This window comes from Ovis aries, chromosome 7, assembly GCF_016772045.2.
Source record: "Ovis aries strain OAR_USU_Benz2616 breed Rambouillet chromosome 7, ARS-UI_Ramb_v3.0, whole genome shotgun sequence".
Taxonomy (NCBI): Eukaryota; Metazoa; Chordata; class Mammalia; order Artiodactyla; family Bovidae; genus Ovis; species Ovis aries.
The window spans coordinates 14,882,939-14,904,209 of record NC_056060.1 but is presented as its reverse complement, the minus strand read 5'-3'; the positions used below and the strand labels follow the sequence as shown (position 1 = coordinate 14,904,209).

The 21,271-nt window shown below is 37.0% G+C and overlaps 1 protein-coding gene across 2 annotated transcripts in view; it reads right to left on the bottom strand.

Annotated features, from left to right (window-relative positions):
- Nucleotides 1-21,271, bottom strand: part of PIAS1 (protein inhibitor of activated STAT 1) — a 128,704-nt gene that overhangs the window by 88,555 nt on the left and 18,878 nt on the right. The window contains exons 2-3 of one of the 2 annotated variants that reach the window (XM_060418890.1): nucleotides 8,691-8,818; nucleotides 1,877-2,321 (exon numbers count right to left, since the gene is read on the bottom strand). In XM_060418890.1, the coding sequence (XP_060274873.1) occupies nucleotides 1,877-2,321; nucleotides 8,691-8,723 (478 nt within the window). In that variant the 5' untranslated portion in view covers nucleotides 8,724-8,818. The remainder of the gene's footprint in view (nucleotides 1-1,876; nucleotides 2,322-8,690; nucleotides 8,819-21,271) is intronic. The other variant, XM_015096836.3, reaches the window with a different exon arrangement.

Genomic DNA, 21,271 nt, shown 5'->3' with positions numbered 1-21,271 from the left:
CATAATGTATATCCAGTTTGCATTTCTACTTGTCATAACAAAATTTAACAGACATGTATGTAAACATCATCTATTCACTCTGGTACCTGAAATTCATATTAGTGAAACTGAAAACAAGATATGCTAATTATTAACCGTGTTTTTGGCAGCGAAAAACTAGAAGATAAGTCTTTCAATAAAGGACTTATTTAGAACACAGAATTAACAGTCTTTAATAAGAAATGAGCTACTATATATACACATGCTCACACATGTACACATACACATTATATACACGTGTATGTATATACATGTGATGTGAAAGTCGCTCAGTTGTGTTTGACTCTGTGATCCCATGGACTGCACAGTCCATGGAATTCTCCAGGCCAGAATACTGGAGTGGGTAGCCTTTCCCTTCTCCAGGGGATCTTCCCAACCCAGGTCTCCCACATTGCAGGCGGATTTTTTACCAGATGAGCCACAAGGGAAGCCCATGTGTATATACGGCCTCCAACAAAAATGGGAAGATGAACAAGGAGAAATGTCTATACCATATTAGTAAGACAAAGAGAGGAACAAACAAGTCACAGAATACTATGTACAATATGACTCCTTCTTAAACACGAGAAACATAACGTCCTTATCTATGCATACACACTCAACTGCTAATGAGGAACGGAATTTGGCACTTTCACTTTTTATAATGAGCGTGTATAAGTTTTAGAAGTTTACAGCAGGTTCTCAACAAGTGTTTCCTTATTAACGGCTATTTTACAAATGTGATAAAATTCATGTTGTTTGAAAATGACTCCTATAATCTTAATTTATTCATGTATTCTGCTAAATATAATTTAAAACAAACATTTCCTAATTCAAGAATTTCTGTAAATGTTCTCAAAATTCAACACTTATCAATCCCCCAAACTGAAATGTTTACTGATTTGTAACAGGGATTGACAAATTTTTTCTGTAAAAGCCAGACAGTAAATATTTTAAGGTTCTGCAGACATGCATGATCTCTGGTGCATATTCTTCTTCGTCTTTGTTTTTACTTTACAACCCTTTAGGAATATCAAAATAAAAAAGTTCTTAGCTCAGATCCACCAAAACAGGCTGCAGGCAGGATTTGCCTTTCCAGCCACAGTTTGACAATCACTGATTTTTAACAACAAACCAGCATCTGGAAGTCTGATATTTTAAACGTATTACACTGAATGTATCAGAGATCCCAACAGAGTCAGTTTTCTTCTACCTTAAATAAAGTAAGGGAGCATACAGAAATTAAAACTTCTAGTTGATTAATACATTGAATTCTATTAATATATTAGACACTGACCAAACAATGGGAAAACATAGTACATGAAATTTTAAGTGTTTATTAGTATTATATAACCATGATCATGTGTGTACCTGTAAAACACACATATTCACTTGAAAAAGTCAACTGAAATTGAAATACTACACATCAAAGCTCACATCTCCTTTTATAATAATTTAAACCATTTACTCATTTAAATAATCAAAAATATCAAGTCATTTTAGATGTCATCAACCCTTAAAAATTAAAAACAATTCAGAGACTGACAGTAATTACTGGGCTTTGATTTTGTAAAGGTTACTATAAAATATTAATCAACAATCTAAAATATTATACTTAAGTTTTTAACATTCACGGTGTCAGCACCCATCCCTGAAGACCTGAATATACTTTTTTCCTATCTAAAAGACAGCTTATATACATTTGATTTTGTCTAAAACTGAAAGATTCTTATTACCATCTGGATGCTACTACCAAATATAAAATTCATTATGAATGATAATCTGGGTTACATTCAAACTCAAAAGTGTAAATGTATCCTCCAATAGTAACCAAATAACCATTACAGAATAATCTTACCTAGACTGGTGGGTTTTATCAGTTCATCCAGTAAATCATAAAATGGTAATTTTTGAAGTTTTATATCCGGATGGACTGGGTGAAGAGCTGATGTAAGATGTGGGAGTTCCAGTTCATGTTTAGGTCCCAGAAGAGAAACAGGGAGTAACGGTGATGATGCAGGGTGACCATCATAAGTGAGTTGTGGAATGGTAGATGGAGACAAAGTTGCTGGCATAGGACTTGAATGTACGTTGGGGATGGACAAGTCCGCAGGCGTCATGATTTTCTGGGGGAACCTCCGCCTATAGAGTTCTTTAATTTTCATTTGTACAGCAGGACTGCAGCCAGCCTTTAGCAAATGCAGGGCTTTTGTGAGAAGTTCGTGTTTGCGTCCGTGCTTGTTTCTCCCAGCGTAGCCCAACAGTACTTGGAGTTCAGAAACTCTAAGGCTCATAACCATTTGCTTAGAGACAAAACAAAATGTGAAACATTAGTATTCCAATAACATAATTTACAACATTAAATGATACTTTATTATAACATTTTATCTTTATGTTTTGTTTACAAAGGCCAGTTCCGTTACAGTCAATTCTAGTTATTTCAAACTTAAAATCTAACCATTTAAAGTAAGTAAACAAATAAAATTAAAATTAATGTTCATAAATCCACTAACTTCTACCTAGGGTTATGAAAGCTGTAAAATAAAGCAGACATGAGGTAAAACTATATCTCACCTCATTTTACTGTTATAATGAAAAAGTCAGGTCTTTACCAAGCACTTACTAAGTCTCCAAGAGAGTACTGAGTGCTATGTGGATGGCAAAAGATAATGAGCCCTCAAGAAAATTTGTTTTCTTGGGGAAAATTATATACATACATGTGAAAGACATAAACAATCCACCTCAAGCACCAGATGTAGGCATGGTACAAATACTGTGACATTATAGACAATACTGTATTCTACACTAATTTGGGGATTTATAGGGCTTAAACTATACCTTTTTTGACCCACTATATACCAGATAGATATGATATTTTCATATGGATTGTCATTAAATCTTTACACCACCACAAGGTGTTACCCTTCCTGCTTTACAAGTGAAGAAACTAGTTAAGAAAGGTTAAATAACTTACCTAAGGCCACTTAGCTACTATAATAAATATCAACCAGGATTCAAACCCAGATACGTGTAATTTTAAATCCCATGATCTTTCATTAAACCATTAGGATGAAACTGGAAATATACTATCGACTCTATTGGCAAAGGTAGGCTAAAGTGTCCAGAAATTGGGAATTCACCGTCAGCCCAGGGATTAGGACTCTGCTTTCACTGCTGAGGGCCTGGGTTCAATCCCTCATGTGGAAATTAAGATCCCATAAGTACAGCTAAAAAGTCCAGGAATTTAATCCACATGTCAAAATCCATAAGCCTGTAGTAAAGAAATCTAACTTTGTTTAACTCTCTGTTCCCAAATTTCTTTCTCCTTTTCCCCCAACTTTTAATACTAAGAGACCACCAACAGGAAATATCAATGTATACCAATTCTCTCATTTTAAAGTTGAGGAAAATGAAACTCAAAGGAAAATATGACCCAAGATCTTAACAGCTATCAACAGCAGAATCCTGACTTCACCATCACTGACAGAAGGTGCCAGGGTGAAAGACACATGTAAGCTCACCATCTGCTCTCTATTTTCCCAACTGTTGTGCACACTGGTGCGTGTGTGCTCCGTCGCATCTGACTCTGCAACCCCATGGGCTGTAGCCCTCCAGGCTCCTCTGTCCATGGGATTGCCCAGGTAAGAATACTGGAGTGGGGTGCCATTTCCTCCTCTAGGAGATCTTTCCAACCCAGGGACGGAACCCGTATCTGTGTCTCCTGCATTCTCAGGCGGATTCCTTACCACTGAGCCATCAGGGAGGCCTCATCCCAAATTCCAGTAACACAAAAGCTAAACTGGCTTTCCTAATTTATGACCACTCCCTGAAATGACATACATTTCAAGCCAATCATCTAGAAGTTACCTACATATTACAAAACAGTCAAGAAAAACAGAAAAACAAGCGTATAAAGAGCTTTAAATGCAATACAGGTGGTTAATCAAAAAACTATGAGCCCTTCCCCTACCCTTCTCTGGCCTGGTTTCCTCAAAGCTCAGCTTTTGTCATCCTTGCCTTTTAGGCCTGGCAGAACTAAATGATTCTCTTTTCACTACTCTCACAGGTCATTTTTCATATCTTTATTCTGGCACTTATTTTGCTGTACTACAGTTTTATTTTTATACAAACAATTCCATGATCAGACTGAGGGCCTCTATGGTACAAGGTCATGTTACCTTCAGCTTCTAACACTAAGGCCCAACAATAATGCCTTGACAATGAATGATGAACAAAATTAGAAAGTCATACCGAAACAAACGGTGGGGATGGATTCTACAGGGTTAAGTTATACATATAACTAAAAAATAACTCCAAACGAACTCCCAAGTTCTTATGTTCATACAAAGATATAATGTAGACCTTAAAAACAAATTTTACCCCAAATCCTATAAATATATCTTTCTTTAGATTGCTATCAGAGGTTAAATAATTACTATGTCAATTTCTCCCTACTATTTAACCTGTCCTAAGAGTATAAAATAGTTTTAAAGATTTTTTTTATTACTTATTTTAAAAGGAACAGAGATTTCAACAGAAAAGCACTGTATTAGTTAAGTAAGCTTCCGCTCTTAGAGAATAACATGAATTATGCTTCAAAGATTATAGGTTAAAAATAAATTTAAGTTGACATTGGTTAAATATATTTCATTTTGCAGAGAAAGCACAATAAAGTTTTCAAAACAGAATGTCTTTCTATTTCAATTCAATTCCATTCTCCTAAGTCAAACACAAACAAAAATCAACCATAAACTTCTCACAACTTTTGTCCTAACTCTATGGATGTAAGGATTTAAATGTAGCACAGATGGATTATTGCTCTATTTCTATGGAAGAGTACATTGACAACTCACATAAAATTAAATCTTCTGACTGATCATCAAAAGAAAAAAGTTAATGACATAGGTATAATTTTTGGTTTTGTTATCACAGGATGCATAATTAATCATAATTACTGTCCTCATTTTACACATGGAAAAACTGAGCCCTACAAAAGTTAAGAAATTTGTTGAATGTTACACAACTACTTCAACTCCAAACTTACTTTTATACGATGCTATTGTCTTTTAGAGAAAACAAACCACATGCCTTTTAGTTAGGAAAAAAGATCAACTTATTTAATATTCAATCTCAACTTTAAGCTTCAACATTTTAGCCTTAAAAAAATTGGTGGTTAAGATAAAAGAAAACTTCTGGATTCAAATTAACCACTGCACCTTATAATCAGATATAGTGAAAGATGAGGCTCTATCGCTACTACTGGAGCAGCTTCTGCATAATCTTAAGGTCTGTAATTAGCATGCAGTATTTAAAAAATCAAGTAAAAGAGGGTGGGAAACACAAATATCTGAAGTTTTATCTATTATCTATTACTCAAACCAAAAACTTCAGAGAAGTATGGAGCAGTCAATTCACAGTGTACAGTGCTGACAACAGAGGTAAACTAAACACATCTGAAATGTTGAAACGCAGTGTATTTGAATCTTTCATGTGTTTAAAATCCCCATTTGTTAGCACTGTAACAAAATGAATATTTATAACTAAGGATAACATCAACCACTGCTACTACTAGAAATCACTGCCTTCTCGGACAGCACTGCGCTAACTCTACATGCCCAAATGATAGTTTTCAGAATCCTAAGGAATTCAGAATGTCTGAGAAATGTACCTATTCTGTATAGAGAGCATTCTGTGAGGGACATCTTTCTAAAATGAATCTTTTTAATCAGATAGAAATATATACAGTTTTAAAAGTCAAAATTTTAGAAGGAAAACATGTCCCTTGCCCTACCACCATTTTTCACATCCTTAAGGCAACCATTTTCAAGTCTTTTTAGCTGTTTCTTCTGGCATTTCCCCCCCTATTTCTACTATATAGAAAGTCTTTTAGAGTTATTTAAAATAACTAATTTTTTAAATTTAAAAATTGTTTCCTATTAAAAGGTAACGATTTAGATCTGTTACATCTCCTCTACCTCCATCTTTCTTTTTAAAAATATTTATTCATTTATTTGGCTCTTCTGGGTCTTAGTTGTGGGCGGCATGCAAAATCTTTTTTGCTTTTTTTTTAACTTGCAGCATGCAAGATTTTTAGTTGCAGAATACAAACTCTTAGTTGTGGCATGTGGGATCTAGCTCCCTGACCAGGGATGGAATTTAGGCCCCCTGCACTGGGAGCCCAGTCTTAACCTCTGGACCAGCAGGAAGTCCCTACCTCCACCTCTCCATCATCATTTTTGGTTGAATTAATTGCTGGTGTTTACATTATTACTATGGCTGTAAATAATATTCACAGATGAGCCAAAAGTACATCATGATTACTGTTTATTTTTTGTATGACCTTATTTCTAGTTAACAACTGTACCATTTTTGTATTTGCTTAATTTTCTATGAAGTAATAGTTAATTCATCTGCAAACTGCTAAAGTGCAACTTTCCTGTCAACATATTCAACTCTATCAGGTAAATCTCTGTTTTAATTTCCTCCTTCAAAATATACTTCCTAAAACCCTCCATTAAGTTCCAATTTGAACTGCTTGATCTCTTGGTCTGGCACAAAACTGTGGTGATGGAATCTCCCTCTAACTTATCCTGGGAATTCCCTTGTCACTTGTGTTGGACCTCGTTTCCTTGATCTCACTTCTTCCTTTCTGGATTTTCTCTTTTTAGTGGGGTATTTCCCCCAGTAACTTCCTGAAAAGAGGGCATGGGAAGTACACTTTTTAAAAATCCCTTGTATTGTCTAAAAATATCTTCATTTACTCATACTTAACAAGTGAGCTTGGCTCAGTACAGAATTCCAGACGAGAACGTATGTTGCGTCAGAATTTTGTAAGGCTTTCCTCATCATCTTAAGAAACCTGACATCTTTCTGATGGGCAATCTTTCAGTTATCTATATATCCCTCATAGAAGTTTCTCATGGTTTTGTTTTTAACTGTATGAACTGACCATGGCTTAATTTTTACATTTAGCGATGTATGCCCATCCTTCAGTCCTGGGAAGATTTCCTACAGTAATCTTCCTTTGACTTCGTTCTCTTTTATGTCTATTATTTAGATTATGGCCTTCCTAAACTGTCTAATTCTCTTTTGCGCTATTTTCTTTTTCCTCTTGCATTTACATCTCTTGTCTTTAGCTCCATTTTCTGGGAGATTTCCTAAACTTTATCTTCTAACTCTTCTTTCAAAATTTTAATTTCTATGAGTTGTTTCTGTTTGCTGCACATATCTTTTCTATTCCTTCTACATCTTGTTCTTATTTTCCATGAATTTAGTTATCTTCTTTTCTCTTGAGAATATAAATAAATTGGGTGTTTGACATTGTTGTTTTCTTCAGCTGCCTGCATTGTCTCTATAGTTTGAGTTCTTTCTTACTATTTTCTCTGGTCTCTGCCTCTCAGGCTTGATGTTCTCCTTGAGCAGGAAGAAATCTCTAGCTGTACATTTATATCTAACAGTAAGCGCGTGCTCAGTCACTTCAGTTGTGTCCCACTCTGTGCGACCCTATGGGCTGTAGCCCACCAGGCTCCTCTGTAAATGGGATTCTCCAAGAAAGAAAACTGGAGTGAGTTGCCATGCCCTCCTCCCGGGGATCTTCCCAACCTAGGGATCAAACTTGCAGCGTCTCCTGCGTCTTCTGCATCACAGGCGGATTCTTTACCACTGAGCCACCCAGGAAGCCTCGTATCTACTAGTAAGATGACAAAGATGATCAGATGAACTGTGTGAGTGACCAGACCAGGATACTTCACTCCAGGATGATCAGGCAGGAAACTTAACTATCATGAGGATTCCTTTTTTTCCTTTGATCTGATCAATTTTGGCAGAAAGGAATCCCTCAACCTCCTGGTTTGGCAGTATAAGACTGGCTTCCAGTGTTCTCCGAACACAGTAGGGGAATGGGGAGGGAGGAAGAAGAGGTCCTTACCATTCAATAAGAACACATTTCAACTTAATCTCTTCTCAGATATTTAAGATTTTACACACACACACACACACACATTAGACTGTGTGTGCCTGTATAAGAACACTAGTTCCACCACAGAGGAAGGGACCATACACTGAGAAAGATAAATAATCAAGCAACAGTAATAAGTATTGTAGACTGAGTGCTTTTTGAGATTAAATAAAAAGTGCCAATGTTACTTTCTCATTAGCTATGACCCTATGTTATTAAAGGTCATAACTAAATTCTGAATAAGAATTAGGCACTTCCTTTTGAACCACCTAATTACCCTTGTTCACACGTTCCCAGTGCAGTATTTTAAAGGATTAGTCATGAAGCAGACCCTGTATTACGAATCTTTATCTGTTATCAATTTGTAACTAATCATAAAGCAAAATGAATTCTAAAGGTAGACAAAAGAGGCATTTAACAATGTTCTAGTATTTCATTTATACTTTTGCTTTCTGTCCACCAAAAAAAAAAAAAACCAATTATTGAAAATACTGTGCATAAAGATGGTACAGTACACCAAAAATATTTTATTCATTATTTTCAAAGTTGGATTCTTCTTTCAGTGGAACTGACTTTGGGATCATTTCTAATCCTTTCCATTTGAAACAGTTAATAAACAGTTGTTAGATTAGCAATATGTCAGCAATGTCCAGTTCAACCAGAAAACCTAGTTAGACCGTTGCTACTAAAGGAGCAAGTTAGGTTGGTTGCATACTTCTCTGTAATCTTGTTCCACCCAACATCTCATCTTTTATTGATTTCTTCATAGAAGACGACCGAAAAATGACCTGCTGATTATCTTTCCTCTTCTGGTATCTTCCATCACATGGGTTGCATTTAGTTCTGATATAATGACAAAACATGAAGATTCCATTCTCCTTCAAGCAAAGTACAAACCTAACATTCTGTTGAAATGGCATACCATGGCTTTGATTTTTGATAATTTAAACATCATTTCCATTTCTGTACTACCACAAAACCGATAGCTATGTCCTTTAAAAGCTCCTTCTAGATGATAACTTGAATACTAAAAATAAACTCAAAGCAAAACAGTTTAAAATTTGGATAAAATATTACTTTTATAATAAAAAAGTTTAGCTTAATTTAAAAATCAAGAATTTAAACTTCTTATGCACAGGTAGGAAACACAAAACTTCACATAAAAAGTTGCTCTGTACACAGCTGTCTAACAAACACTTTATGGATTCATGAATGAGCCTTAAATGAGTTGTAGAAAGAGGGAATACTGGAACTAACAAGGAACACAAAGAGATAAGCTACTCTTCAGAGACAGGAGCATATAATCATATTAATTCAATTCTCAAAAGTAACAACACCTACTATGTGCTAGGTACAAATACAACATAATATGGTACTAGTATATGTAGAATTTGGATTCTAGTACTGACTTGGCCACTAATTTACTGAATCACAATTTTCCAGGGTCTATATTCTCATTTTAAAAAAAGATTGACTAGAGCTTCTCCAAGTTTCCTCCAATACTCAAAATGCTGTAATACACTGACTCTATTAAGGCTTCCCTCATAGCTCGGTTGGTAAAGAATCCTCCTGCAATACAGGAGACCCCGGTTCGATTCCTAGGTAGGAAAGATCCTCTGGAGAAGGGATAGGCTACCCACTCCAGTGTTCTTGGGCTTCCCTTGTGGCTCAGCTGGTAAAGAATCTACCTGCAATGCGGGAGACCTGGGTTCAATCCCTGGGCTGGGAAGATCCCCTGGAGAAGGGAAAGGCTACCCATTCCAGTATTCTGGCCTAGAGAATTCCATTGCACTCTATCTGAAAGTTAAGCGGAAAAGGAGGAAGAGATAAATGTTAACAAAACAGGACTTCCCTGGCAGTCCAGTGGTTAAAACCCAAGCTTCCAACTGCAAGGAGCAGTGAGTGATATAATCCAGATAAAAGTCTGACTATTCTTAGTATTATCTATCTTATTATGAACACAGCTATTTCTACCAGTACAACCTAATAAGGCATTTTAGGCTGACTGGATTATTTTCTTTAGGCAAATGGAAGGATGTTTTATGTTATGCTTTTTTTTCAGCAGGGGCAGGGAGTCACATCCACATCATATTGTCACTCATATTAAGATTGAGGTTAACTAAAACCTTTATTCAATTATTTTCACATGAAATGTACTAGGTTCAGTCAGTTCAGTCGCTCAGTCGTGTCCGACTCTTTGAGACCCCATGAATCGCAGCACGCCAGGCCTCCATGTTCATCACCATCTCCCGGAGTTCACTCAGACTCACGTCCATCGAGTCAGTGATGCCATCCAGCCATCTCATCCTCTGTTGTCCCCTTCTCCTCCTGCCCCCAATCCCTCCCAGCATCAGAGTCTTTTCCAATGAGTCAACTCTTCACATGAGGTGGCCAAAGTACTGGAGTTTCAGCTTTAGCACCATTCCTTCCAAAGAAATCCCAGGGCTGATCTCCTTCAGAATGGACTGGTTGGATCTCCTTGCAGTCCAAGGCACTCTCAAGAGTCTTCTCCAACACCACAGTTCAAAAGCATCAGTTCTTCAGCGCTCAGCCTTCTTCACAGTCCAACTCTCACATCCATATATGACCACTGGAAAAACCATAGCCTTGACTAGACAGACCTTAGTCGGCAAAGTAATGTCTCTGCTTTTGAATATGCTGTCTAGGTTGGTCATAACTTTTCTTCCAAGGAGTAAGCATCTTTTAATTTCATGGCTGCAGTCACCATCTGCAGTGATTTTGGAGCCCCCCAAAATAAAGTCTGACACTGTTTCCACTGTTTCCCCATCTATTTCCCATGAAGTGATGGGACCAGATGCCATGATCTTCGTTTTCTGAATGTTGAGCTTTAAGCCAACTTTTCTCTCTCCTCTTTCACTTTCATTAAGAGGCTTTTAGTTCCTCTTCACTTTCTGCCATAAGGGTGGTGTCATCTGCATATCTGAGGTTATTGATATTTCTCCCGGCAATCTTGATTCCAGCAGGTGCTTCTTCCAGTCCAGCGTTTCTCATGATGTACTCTGCATATAAGTTAAATAAGCAGGGTGACAATATAAAGTCTTGATGCACTCCTTTTCCTATTTGGAACCAGTCTGTTGTTCCATGTCCAGTTCTAACTGTTGCTTCATGACCTGCATACAGATTTCTCAAGAAGCAGGTCAGGTGGTCTGGTATTCCCATCTCTTGAAGAATCTTCCACAGTTGATTGTGATCCACACAGTCAAAGGCTTTGGCATAGTCAATAAAGCTGAAATAAATGTTTTTCTGGAACTCTCTTGCTTTTTCCATGATCCAGTGGATGTTGGCAATTTGATCTCTGGTTCCTCTGCCTTTTCTAAAACCAGCTTGAACATCTAGAAGTTCACGGTTCACATATTGTTGAAGCCTGGTTTGGAGAATTTTGAGCATTACTTTACTAGCGTGTGAGATGAGTGCGATTGTGCGGTAGTTTGAGCATTATTTTGCATGCCTTTCTTTGGAATTGGAATGAACACTGACCTTTTCCAGTCCTGCAGCCACTGCTGAGTTTTCCAAATTTGCTGGCATATTGAGTGCAGCACTTTCACAGCATCATCTTTCAGGATTTGAAATAGCTCCACTGGAATTCCATCACCTCCACTAGCTTTGTTCGTAGTGATGCCCACTTGACTTCACATTCTAGGATGTCTGGCTCTAGATGAGTGATCACACCACCGTGAATATACGGGCTGTGAAGATCTTTTTTGTACAGTTCTTCTGTGTATTCTTGCCATCTCTTCTTAATATCTTCTGCTTCTGTTAGGTCCATACCATTTCTGTCCTTTTTCGAGCCCATCTTTGCATGACATGTTCCCTTGGTATCTCTAATTTTCTTGAAGAGATCTCTAGTCTTTCCCATTCTGTTGTTTTCCTCTATTTCTTTGCATTGATCGCTGAAAAAGGCTTTCTTATCTCTTCTTGCTATTCTTTGGAACTCTGCATTCAGATGCTTGTATCTTTCCTTTTCTCCTTGGCTTTTCGCTTCTCTTCTTTTCACAGCTATTTGTAAGGCCTCCCAGACAGCCATTTTGCTTTTTTGCATTTCTTTTCCATGGGGATGGTCTTGATCCCTGTCTCCTGTACAATGGCACGAACCTCATTCCATAGTTCATCAGGCACTCTATCAGATCTAGGCCCTTAAATCTATTTCTCACTTCCACTGTACAATCATAAGGGATTTGATTTAGGTCATACCTAAATGGTCTAGTAGTTTTCCCTACTTCTTCAATTTAAGTCTGAATTTGGCAATAAGGAGTTCATGATCTGAGCCACAGTCAGCTCCTGGTCTTGTTTTTGCTGACTGTATAGAGCTTCTCCATCTTTGGCTGCAAAGAATACCATCAATCTGATTTCGGTGTTGACCATCTGGTGATGTCCATGTGTAGAATCTTCTCTTGTGTTGTTGGAAGAGGGTGTTTGCTATGACCAGTGCATTTTCTTGGCAAAACTCTATTAGTTTTTGCCCTGCTTCATTCTGCATTCCAAGGCCAAATTTGCCTGTTATTCCAGGTGTTTCTTGACTTCCTACTTTTGCATTCCAGTCCCCTCTAATGAAAAGGACATCTTTTTTGGGTGTTAGTTCTACAAGGTCTTGTAGGTCTTCATAGAACCATTCAGCTTCAGCTTCTTCAGCATTACTGGTTGGGGCATAGACTTGGATTACTGTGATATTGAATGGTTTGCCTTGGAAACAAACAGAGATCATTCTGTCATTTTTGAGATTGCATCCCAGTACTGCATTTTGGACTCTTTTGCTGACCATGATGGCTACTCCATTTCTTCTGAGGTATTATAATGGTCATCTGAGTTAAATTCACCCATTCCAGTCCATTTTAGTTCGCTGATTCCTAGAATGTCGACGTTCACTCTTGCCATCTCTTGTTTGACCACTTCCAACTTGTCTTGATTCATGGACCTGACATTCCAGGTTCCTATGCAATATTGCTCTTTACAGTATCGGACTTTGTTTCTATCACCAGTCACATCCACAGCTGGGTACTGTTTTTGCTTTGGCTCCATCCCTTCATTCTTTCTGGAGTTATTTCTCCACTGATCTCCAGTAGCATATTGGACACCTACTGACCTGGGGAGTTCCTCTTTCAGTATCCTATCATTTTGCCTTTTCATACTGTTCATGGGGTTCTCAAGGCAAGAATACTGAAGTGGTTTGCCATTCCCTTCTCCAGTGGACCACATTCTGTCAGACCTCTCCACCATGACCTGCCTGTCTTGGGTTGCCCCGTGGGCATGGCTTGGTTTCATTGAGTTAGATAAGGCTGTGGTCCTAGCGTGATTAGATTGACTAGTTTTCTGTGAGTATGGTTTCAGTGTGTCTGCCCTCTGATGCCCTCTTGCAACACCTACCATCTTACTTGGGTTTCTCTTACCTTGGGCTTGGGTATCTCTTCACGGCTGCTCCTAGTAGCAAAGCTACTAAGTTAAACCCCCTCATCTAATTCTTTTTAACTTAAAAATAGAACTTTATATATAGTACTGTTAAACTTCATTTTTTTCATGTTCATCATTCCAGCCTTTCAAAATGCTGTTTAAGAATCGCTCCCTGCAGTCTCAACTGTAGTGCTTATCACACAGGGTTACCTGATTTTCTAGTCTACGTCCTCCCTAGACTTTGAAATTTTCAAGGTCACTTTACTCCACATGACCTATGCTAAGTACGGTGGATGATATCCAGTAAATACACTGGAGATGACGGTGATGATGAATTAATTCCTCTTGATTCTGTCATCTAACATATTCTTCCCAGTTTTGTGTCACTGACAAAATCTGAGAGTTTTGCTTTCTTAAACAGTCATACAGATCACCCTTAAAACTTGAGATATAACAGGGTCAAAGCTATAGAGGCCAATGGCACATGGTAAGAAATTCCCCTTCAGATAACAAAAGTTAAAGAGTACAAATAAGATTGTTCAACTACTTAGGAGACAGATGATTATTTTCCCCAGGATTCTCCAATTTTAAGGTAATTATTCAATAAACATTGTCCATGGTGCACAAGAAAATAATTCAGGTTATTAAATACCAGTCTTATAGCTCTCAAGAGAAAAACAAGCTTAGAAAAAAAGACATCCATCTTTTGGGGAGAGGGATGCCACACATCTTGTGGGATCTTAATTAGTCCCCCACACAGGGACTGGACTCAGGCCCTAGCAATGAAAGCCCCGAACCTATCCACTGGATCACCAGAGAATTCTCATAAATGTTGCTTTTAATTTCATTTTTAAAATTTCTATTTCATTATGGTTTATTATAGGATATCAATTATAGTCCCCTATGCTGCACAGCAGGATCTTGTTGTCTCTTTTATAAACAGTAGTTTATATCTGCTAATCTACAACTCCTAGTTTATCCCCCTCACTCCCTTCCCCCATTGGTAATCGTAAGTTATATCTGTGAGTGTGATTCTGTTTTGTAAATTTATTTGTGTCATATTTTAGATTCCACATATAAGTAATATCAAATAGTATCTGTCTTTCCCTGCCTGCCTTAGTGCACAGAGTATGATAATATCTAGGTCCATCCATGTTGTTGCAAATGGGCATTATTTCATTTTTATGGTTGAGTAGTATTTCATTGTGTATATATACCACATCTTTATCCATTCATTTGTTGACAGACATTTAGGCTGCTTCCACATCTTGACTACTGTAAACAGTGCTGGTATGAACACTGAAGTGCATTATATAAATGTCCTTAAAAATCCTGGGAATGACTGCTCATAAACTACTAAGAAACACTGGAGAAAAAAATAGGTTGCATGGAAAAGTCAAGTCCTACAGTGACAGCTTGTCCAAGTATTCTTTTAAATCCTATCAGAAACCTATTAATGATAATACACCTTTCTTTTCTACATAAATAGAATACTTTCACCAGATTATTCTATGAGTTACAGCTAAGAGAAACAACAGAAACATCCTTTACTGCAGGGTAATATTGCTAATAAAGCAAAATTGCTAAAGTATTACAAAACTTACACAGATCATTATCTTCAGAACAGATCAGTATGATAAATATTTACACGCAAAGCTTCTATAATAGTGAAAGCAAGTTTAAGAAAATGCTCACATTTTCTTTGGAGAAATTCCATTAATGTATATAAAAATGCATTTCAAGGTGAGACCATGAAAACACACTATACACTCTTCCTGAAATTTAGGGAGGAGGGACGATCAGCTATTCACAAGCCTCTGATGTAAAAAAACCTAACAGCATCCGTATTTACATATCCAGAACATTAAACAAATAAAAAAAAGTGGGGGGAGGGGAGCAAACCAATGCCAATTTTACTGTCAAGGAAGAAGTAATTGTTTTAAGCACAAAATTAGGAAAAAAATTTAATTCATATGTCCAACGGTCAAAAAAACTAGCCAGCAAAAGAAAGAAATGTACTATAATTATGCTAAAAGAATAATTTACCTCTTGTTATTAGAAAGTAAAATATATACATATATTATGAGCTTATCATAATCAAACAAAAATAAAAACTCAATACCATTCCTTAAACACACAACTAATCAAATTCCAGAACATTTCTCCATATAGTCAAAGCAATAATATTCTTTAAAGTGCAAGTTCAATTCTTTCCTTCCTAAATCTACAAGGGCGTAATTTTCCATTCAAAGATCAAAAACAGAGATTCTTTGACAGAGAAGAAACAATACCTATAGCTGCATCCTAAGTCTAAAATGATTTAAAAAAAGAAAGAAAGAAAGAAATTAGCTAGGCATATTGCCTAGCTTGGAAGAAACAGTGAAAAGGCCTTTTAAAAATCTGTTCAATAAATTAGTATTCAACCCTCAAAGTTCCCCTAAAACAGCAATATTTTTCAGGGAAATGTAACTGAAGTTTTATATATATTATATATATATATATAATATATATTATATATATATAAATCATATATATATAATACATATATAACAATTGTGAATATTACAATGTGTTGATTCCAGCCCTTCCTTTCCCCATTTCCCCCACAAGTCTGTTCTCTATGTCTGTGAGTTTGTTTTCTATTAGGTTGGTGCAAAAGTAATTACAGTTTCGAACCCTGAATTTTAAATCATTATAATTAACCTCAAACATATCATTATTAATGAAAAATAGGAACCATTACAATCAATACATTTTTGCCAATAAGAAATAAATTTGTTTCCTGTAGCATAAAAATCTGTGCTTTGGTATTCAAGGAACACTTGTAAAGTATTTTCTGCATCCTGCTGGTTGTGAAAGCATTTTCCCTGCAAAAAAGTTGTCAGGATGCTTGAAGAAGTGGTAGGCAGTTGGTGAGAGGTTGGGTGAACACGGCAGATGAGGCAAAACTTTGTAGCCCAATGCATTCAACTTCTGAGTCACTGGTTGTGCAAAGTGCAGTCAGGCACTGTCACAGAGAAGAACTGGGCCCCTTGTGTTGGCCAATGCTGGCAGCAGGCACTGCAGTCTTCAGTGTATCTCATCAACCTGCTGAGCATACTTCTCATATGTCATGGTTGCACTGGGATTCAGAAAGCTGCAGTGGATCAGACCAGCACTGAAACACCGAACAGTGACCATGAATCTTTTTGGGGGGCAAGTTTGGCTTTGGGAAGTGCTTTGGAGCTTCCTCTGAGTCCAACCACTGAGTTGGTTGTTGCTGGTTGTTGTATAAAATTCACTTTTTGTCACATGTCACAATCCAATCAAGAAATGGTTCACTGTTGTTGCACAGTATAAGAGAAAATGACACTTCAAAATGACATTTTTTTGATTTGTGGTCAGCTAATGAGGTGATGCTAACGCTGAAACTCCAGTACTTTGGCCACCTCATGCGAAGAGTTGACTCTTTGGAAAAGACCCTGATGCTGGGAGGGATTGGGGGCAGGAGGAGAAGGGGACGACAGAGGATGAGCTGGCTGGATGGCATCACTGACTCAATGGACGTGAGTCTGGGTGAACTCCGGGAGTTGGTGATGGACAGGGAGGCCTGGCGTGCTGCGATTCATGGGGTCGCAAAGAGTCGGACACGACTGAGCGACTGAACTGAACTGAACTGAATGAGGCACCCACTTACTGAGCCTTTCCACCTTTCCAATTTGCTTCAAATGCCAAGTGACCATACAATAGTCAATGCTGAGTTCTTGGGCAACTTCTCCCATTAGTTTTAAGAAGATTAGCTTTGAGGATCCTCTCAGTTGGTTGTTGTCAACGTCTGATGGCCAGTCACCGTGCTCCTCATTTTCAAGGCTCTAGTCTCCTTTGTAAAACTTCTTGAGCCACCACTGCACTGTTAAGTTTATTCGCAGTTTCTGGGCCAAATGCATTCTTGATCTTGCAGGTTTTCTCTGCTGCTTTATGACCCATTTTGAACTCAAACAAGAAAATCGCTAGAATTTGCTTTTTGTCTAACATCATTTCCATAATCTAAAATACAAATAAAATAAACGGCAAGTAATAATTCATTAACAAAATACATAAAGCAAGAAATGCAGATTAAAATGATGTATAACATAGCCACAATTAAGAATGTATTCCAATATCAAATGGCAAAGTTCAACAATGTGAAACTGAAATTGCTTTTGCACCAACCTAACAGAAAGGCTCACTTGTGTCACCTTTCAGATTCCACATATAAGTGACAATCACACAGTATCTGTCTCTCTCTGACTGACTTAGTATAATAACCTCTAGATCCAGTCAGTTTGCTACAAATGGCATTACTTCATTCTTTTTTATGGCTGAGTAGTATTCCACTGTTTGTATGAACCACGTCTTCTTTATCCATTCATCTGTCGATGGACATTTAGGGTGCTTCCATGTCTTGGCTATTGTGAAGAGTGCAGCTATGAACATAGGGGTGTATGTATCTTTCTGAATTAGTTTTGTCCAGATACATGCACAGGTGTGGAATTGTTGGATCATATGGTAATTCTATTTTTAGTTTTCTGAGGAACCTTCATACTGCACCAACTTACATTCCCACCAACAGTGTAGAAGGGTTCCCTTTTCTCCACATCCTCTCCATCATGTGTTATATGTAGACCTTTTAATGATGGCTGTTCTGACCAGTGTGAGGTTGTACACCTCATGGTAGTTTTGATTTGCATCTCTCTAATAACTGGCAGGGCTACCCTTGGGGCTCAGTGGTAAAGAATCTGCCTGCCAAGCAGGAGACACAGGTTTGATCCTTGGGTCAGGAAGATACCCTGGAGAAGAAAATGGCAACTCACTTCAGTATTCTTGCCTAAGAAATACCATGAACAGAGCAGCCTGGCAAGCTACAGTCCACTGGGGTCACAAAAGAGTTGGAGACAACTTAACTAAACAACAGTTAGCAATGACAAGCATCTTTTCATGTGCCTCTTGGCCACCTGTATGTCTTCTTTGGAGAAATGTCTGTTTAGGTCTTATGCCCATTTTTCAGCTGAGTTGTTAAAAGTTGTCTGTATATTTCGGAAATTAAGCCCTTGTTGGTCATATCACTCGCAAATATTTTCTCCCATTCCAACAGGCTGTCTTTTTGTTTTGTTTGTGGCTTCATTTGCTGTGCAAGGGCTTTAAGTTTGATTAGGTCCCATTTGTATATTTTTGTTTTCGTTTCTATTGCCTTGAGACTGACCAAAGAAAATATTGGTATGATTTATGTCAAAGAATGCTTTGCCTATCATCTCTTCTGGGAGTTTTATAGTGTTTTATCTTATATTCAAGTCTTTAAGCCATTTTGAGTTTATTTTTCTGTGTGGTGTGACGATGTGTTCTAACTTCACTAATTTAAATGCAGCTGTCCAATTTTCCCAGTACCACTTGCTGAAGAGACTGCCTTCCCCCCCCCCATCTTATATTCTTGCCTCCTTTGTTGAAGATTAATTGAACGTAAGTGTGTGGGTTTATTTCTGGGCTATCTTGTTCCACTGATCCATATGTCTGTTTTTGTACCAGCAGCACACTATTTTGATTACTATAGCATTGTCTGAAGTCTGGAAGGGTTATGCCTCCTGTTTATTCTTTTTCCTCAGGATTGCTTCCACAATTCTGGTTCTTTTACAGTTCCCTATTTAGGATTACTTGTTCTAGTTCTGTGAAAAATGTCATGAGTAATTTGAAGGAGATTGTGCTAAATCTACATGTTGCTTTGGGCAGTATAGCCATTTTAACAATATTAATTCTTCTAGTCCAAAAGCATGGGATATCGTTCCATTTCTCTGAATCATCTTCAATTTCCTTTATTAATGTTCTATAGTTCTCATCATAAAAGTCTTTCACCTCCTTGGTCAGGTTTATTACTGGTGTGTGTGTGTGATTTTAAAACTTTTTTTTTAAAAAAAAAAAACAACCCAATCAAAACATGGGAAGATCTAAATAGACACTTCTCCAAAGAAGACATACCGATGACCATGAGGCAAATGTAAAGACATTCAACATCACTATTAGAGAAATGAAAATCAAAGCTACCATGAGGTACTTTGGTACCAGTGAGAATGGGTCACACCAGTCAGAATGGCTGAATGGACATCATCAAAAAATTTACAAATAACAAATACTTAGAGAGGCCGTGGAGAAAAGGAAATTCTCCTACACCGTTGGTGGGAATGTAAGTTGGTGCAGCCATCATGGAAAACAGTATGGAGGTTCCTCAGAAACTAAAAACAGAATTACCATATGATCCAACAATCACACTCCTGGGCATATATCCAGAGAAAAACATGGTTCAAAGGGATACACGAACGCCAAAGTTCACTGCAATGCTGTTTGCAATACCCAAGACATGGAAGCAAACTAGATATCCACTGACAGATGAATGGATAAAGAAGATGTACATTTATACAATGGAATATCACCTAGTCGTTAAAAAGAATAAAATGCCATATGCAGCAACATGGATTGACCTACAGATTATAATACTACGTAAGTCAAACAGAGAAGGACATATCATATGATATTACTTAAATACAGAATCCTTTTTTCTTAAAGTTACAAATGAATTTATTTACAAAACAGAAACAGACTCACAGACTTAGAGAACAAACTTACAGTTACCTGGAGAGGAACAGATTGGCAGTTCGGGACTGATAAGTACACAATGCTATATTTAAAACAGATAACCAACAAGGACCTACTGTATAGCACAGGGAACTCTGCTCAATACTCTGTAGGAACTTACAGGGAAAGAATTTTAAAAAGAACACACACATGTGTATACATGTGTATGTGAAACACTTTGCTGTACATCTGAAATTAATATAACATTGTTAATGAACTATACTCTGAAATAAAATTAAAAATTTTTAATAAAAGTTTTTTTTTTTACAGTCTCTTTCTGATATTTCATTGTTAAAGAAATGTAACTGATTTCTGTATGTGCATCTTGTATCCTGTTACCTTGCTGAATTCATTTATCAGTTCTAGTGTTTCTATGTACACTAGAGTCTTTTGGGTTTTCTGTATATAGTATGTCATCTACATATAATGACAATTTTATGAGGTTATTTCTTTTAAACTTCAAATTTTACTCACTGTAATAAAGCTAGCTGCCCAGACATGAAAAATCAAAAATCCTAAATAAAACTTAAAACTAGAAACAATCTGATTGGGTTTCACATTAAAAAGATCCAATTTAAATGACAGGGTACTCCAAGTTACCATTTTCCAAACCAGGTTCATAGGGTTAATATATATTCAAAGTAATATGGTATTGTGGCAAAACCAATTAAGGAAATTCAAGATTCTATAATTCCTCACCACGCCCTACCTTCTCAAATAATATTTACACATATAAAGGTCCTAAGAAGTCCTGCAGAAAGAAGTATGTTAACTTTGTATCCAACATTTTGCAAAGTTACTTGGCCACTAAACTCTTCATTATTATTGTTCAATCACTGTCATCTCATTTCCTAGCACTTCACAAAAAAAGAATTTTAGAAAAACCAACAAGATCTTCAAATTTTCCACTGTACACCTGTTGTTATAGCAACATTATTAAAAGCAGCCCCTTCCACTCTTAAAAGTGTCCCATTCTGGATGATAAATTATATGGTCACCCTAGAATTAATACTCTAAAACTAAACACATACTTTAAAGTATGTGAACTACCTTTACCAAATGCCAAATTAACAGGGCCATGTTACTACATGCAGTTAAAATGTTATATAGATGATGATTAATCTTGATCTCTTTTTCTCAAACTTCTGAAAAAATTCTCCACTAGCAATCATATATATTTTCAAAATACTCTGGACTACTGAATTCTCACTAAATGAACTCACAAACCAGATGTAGACAGTGAAAGGT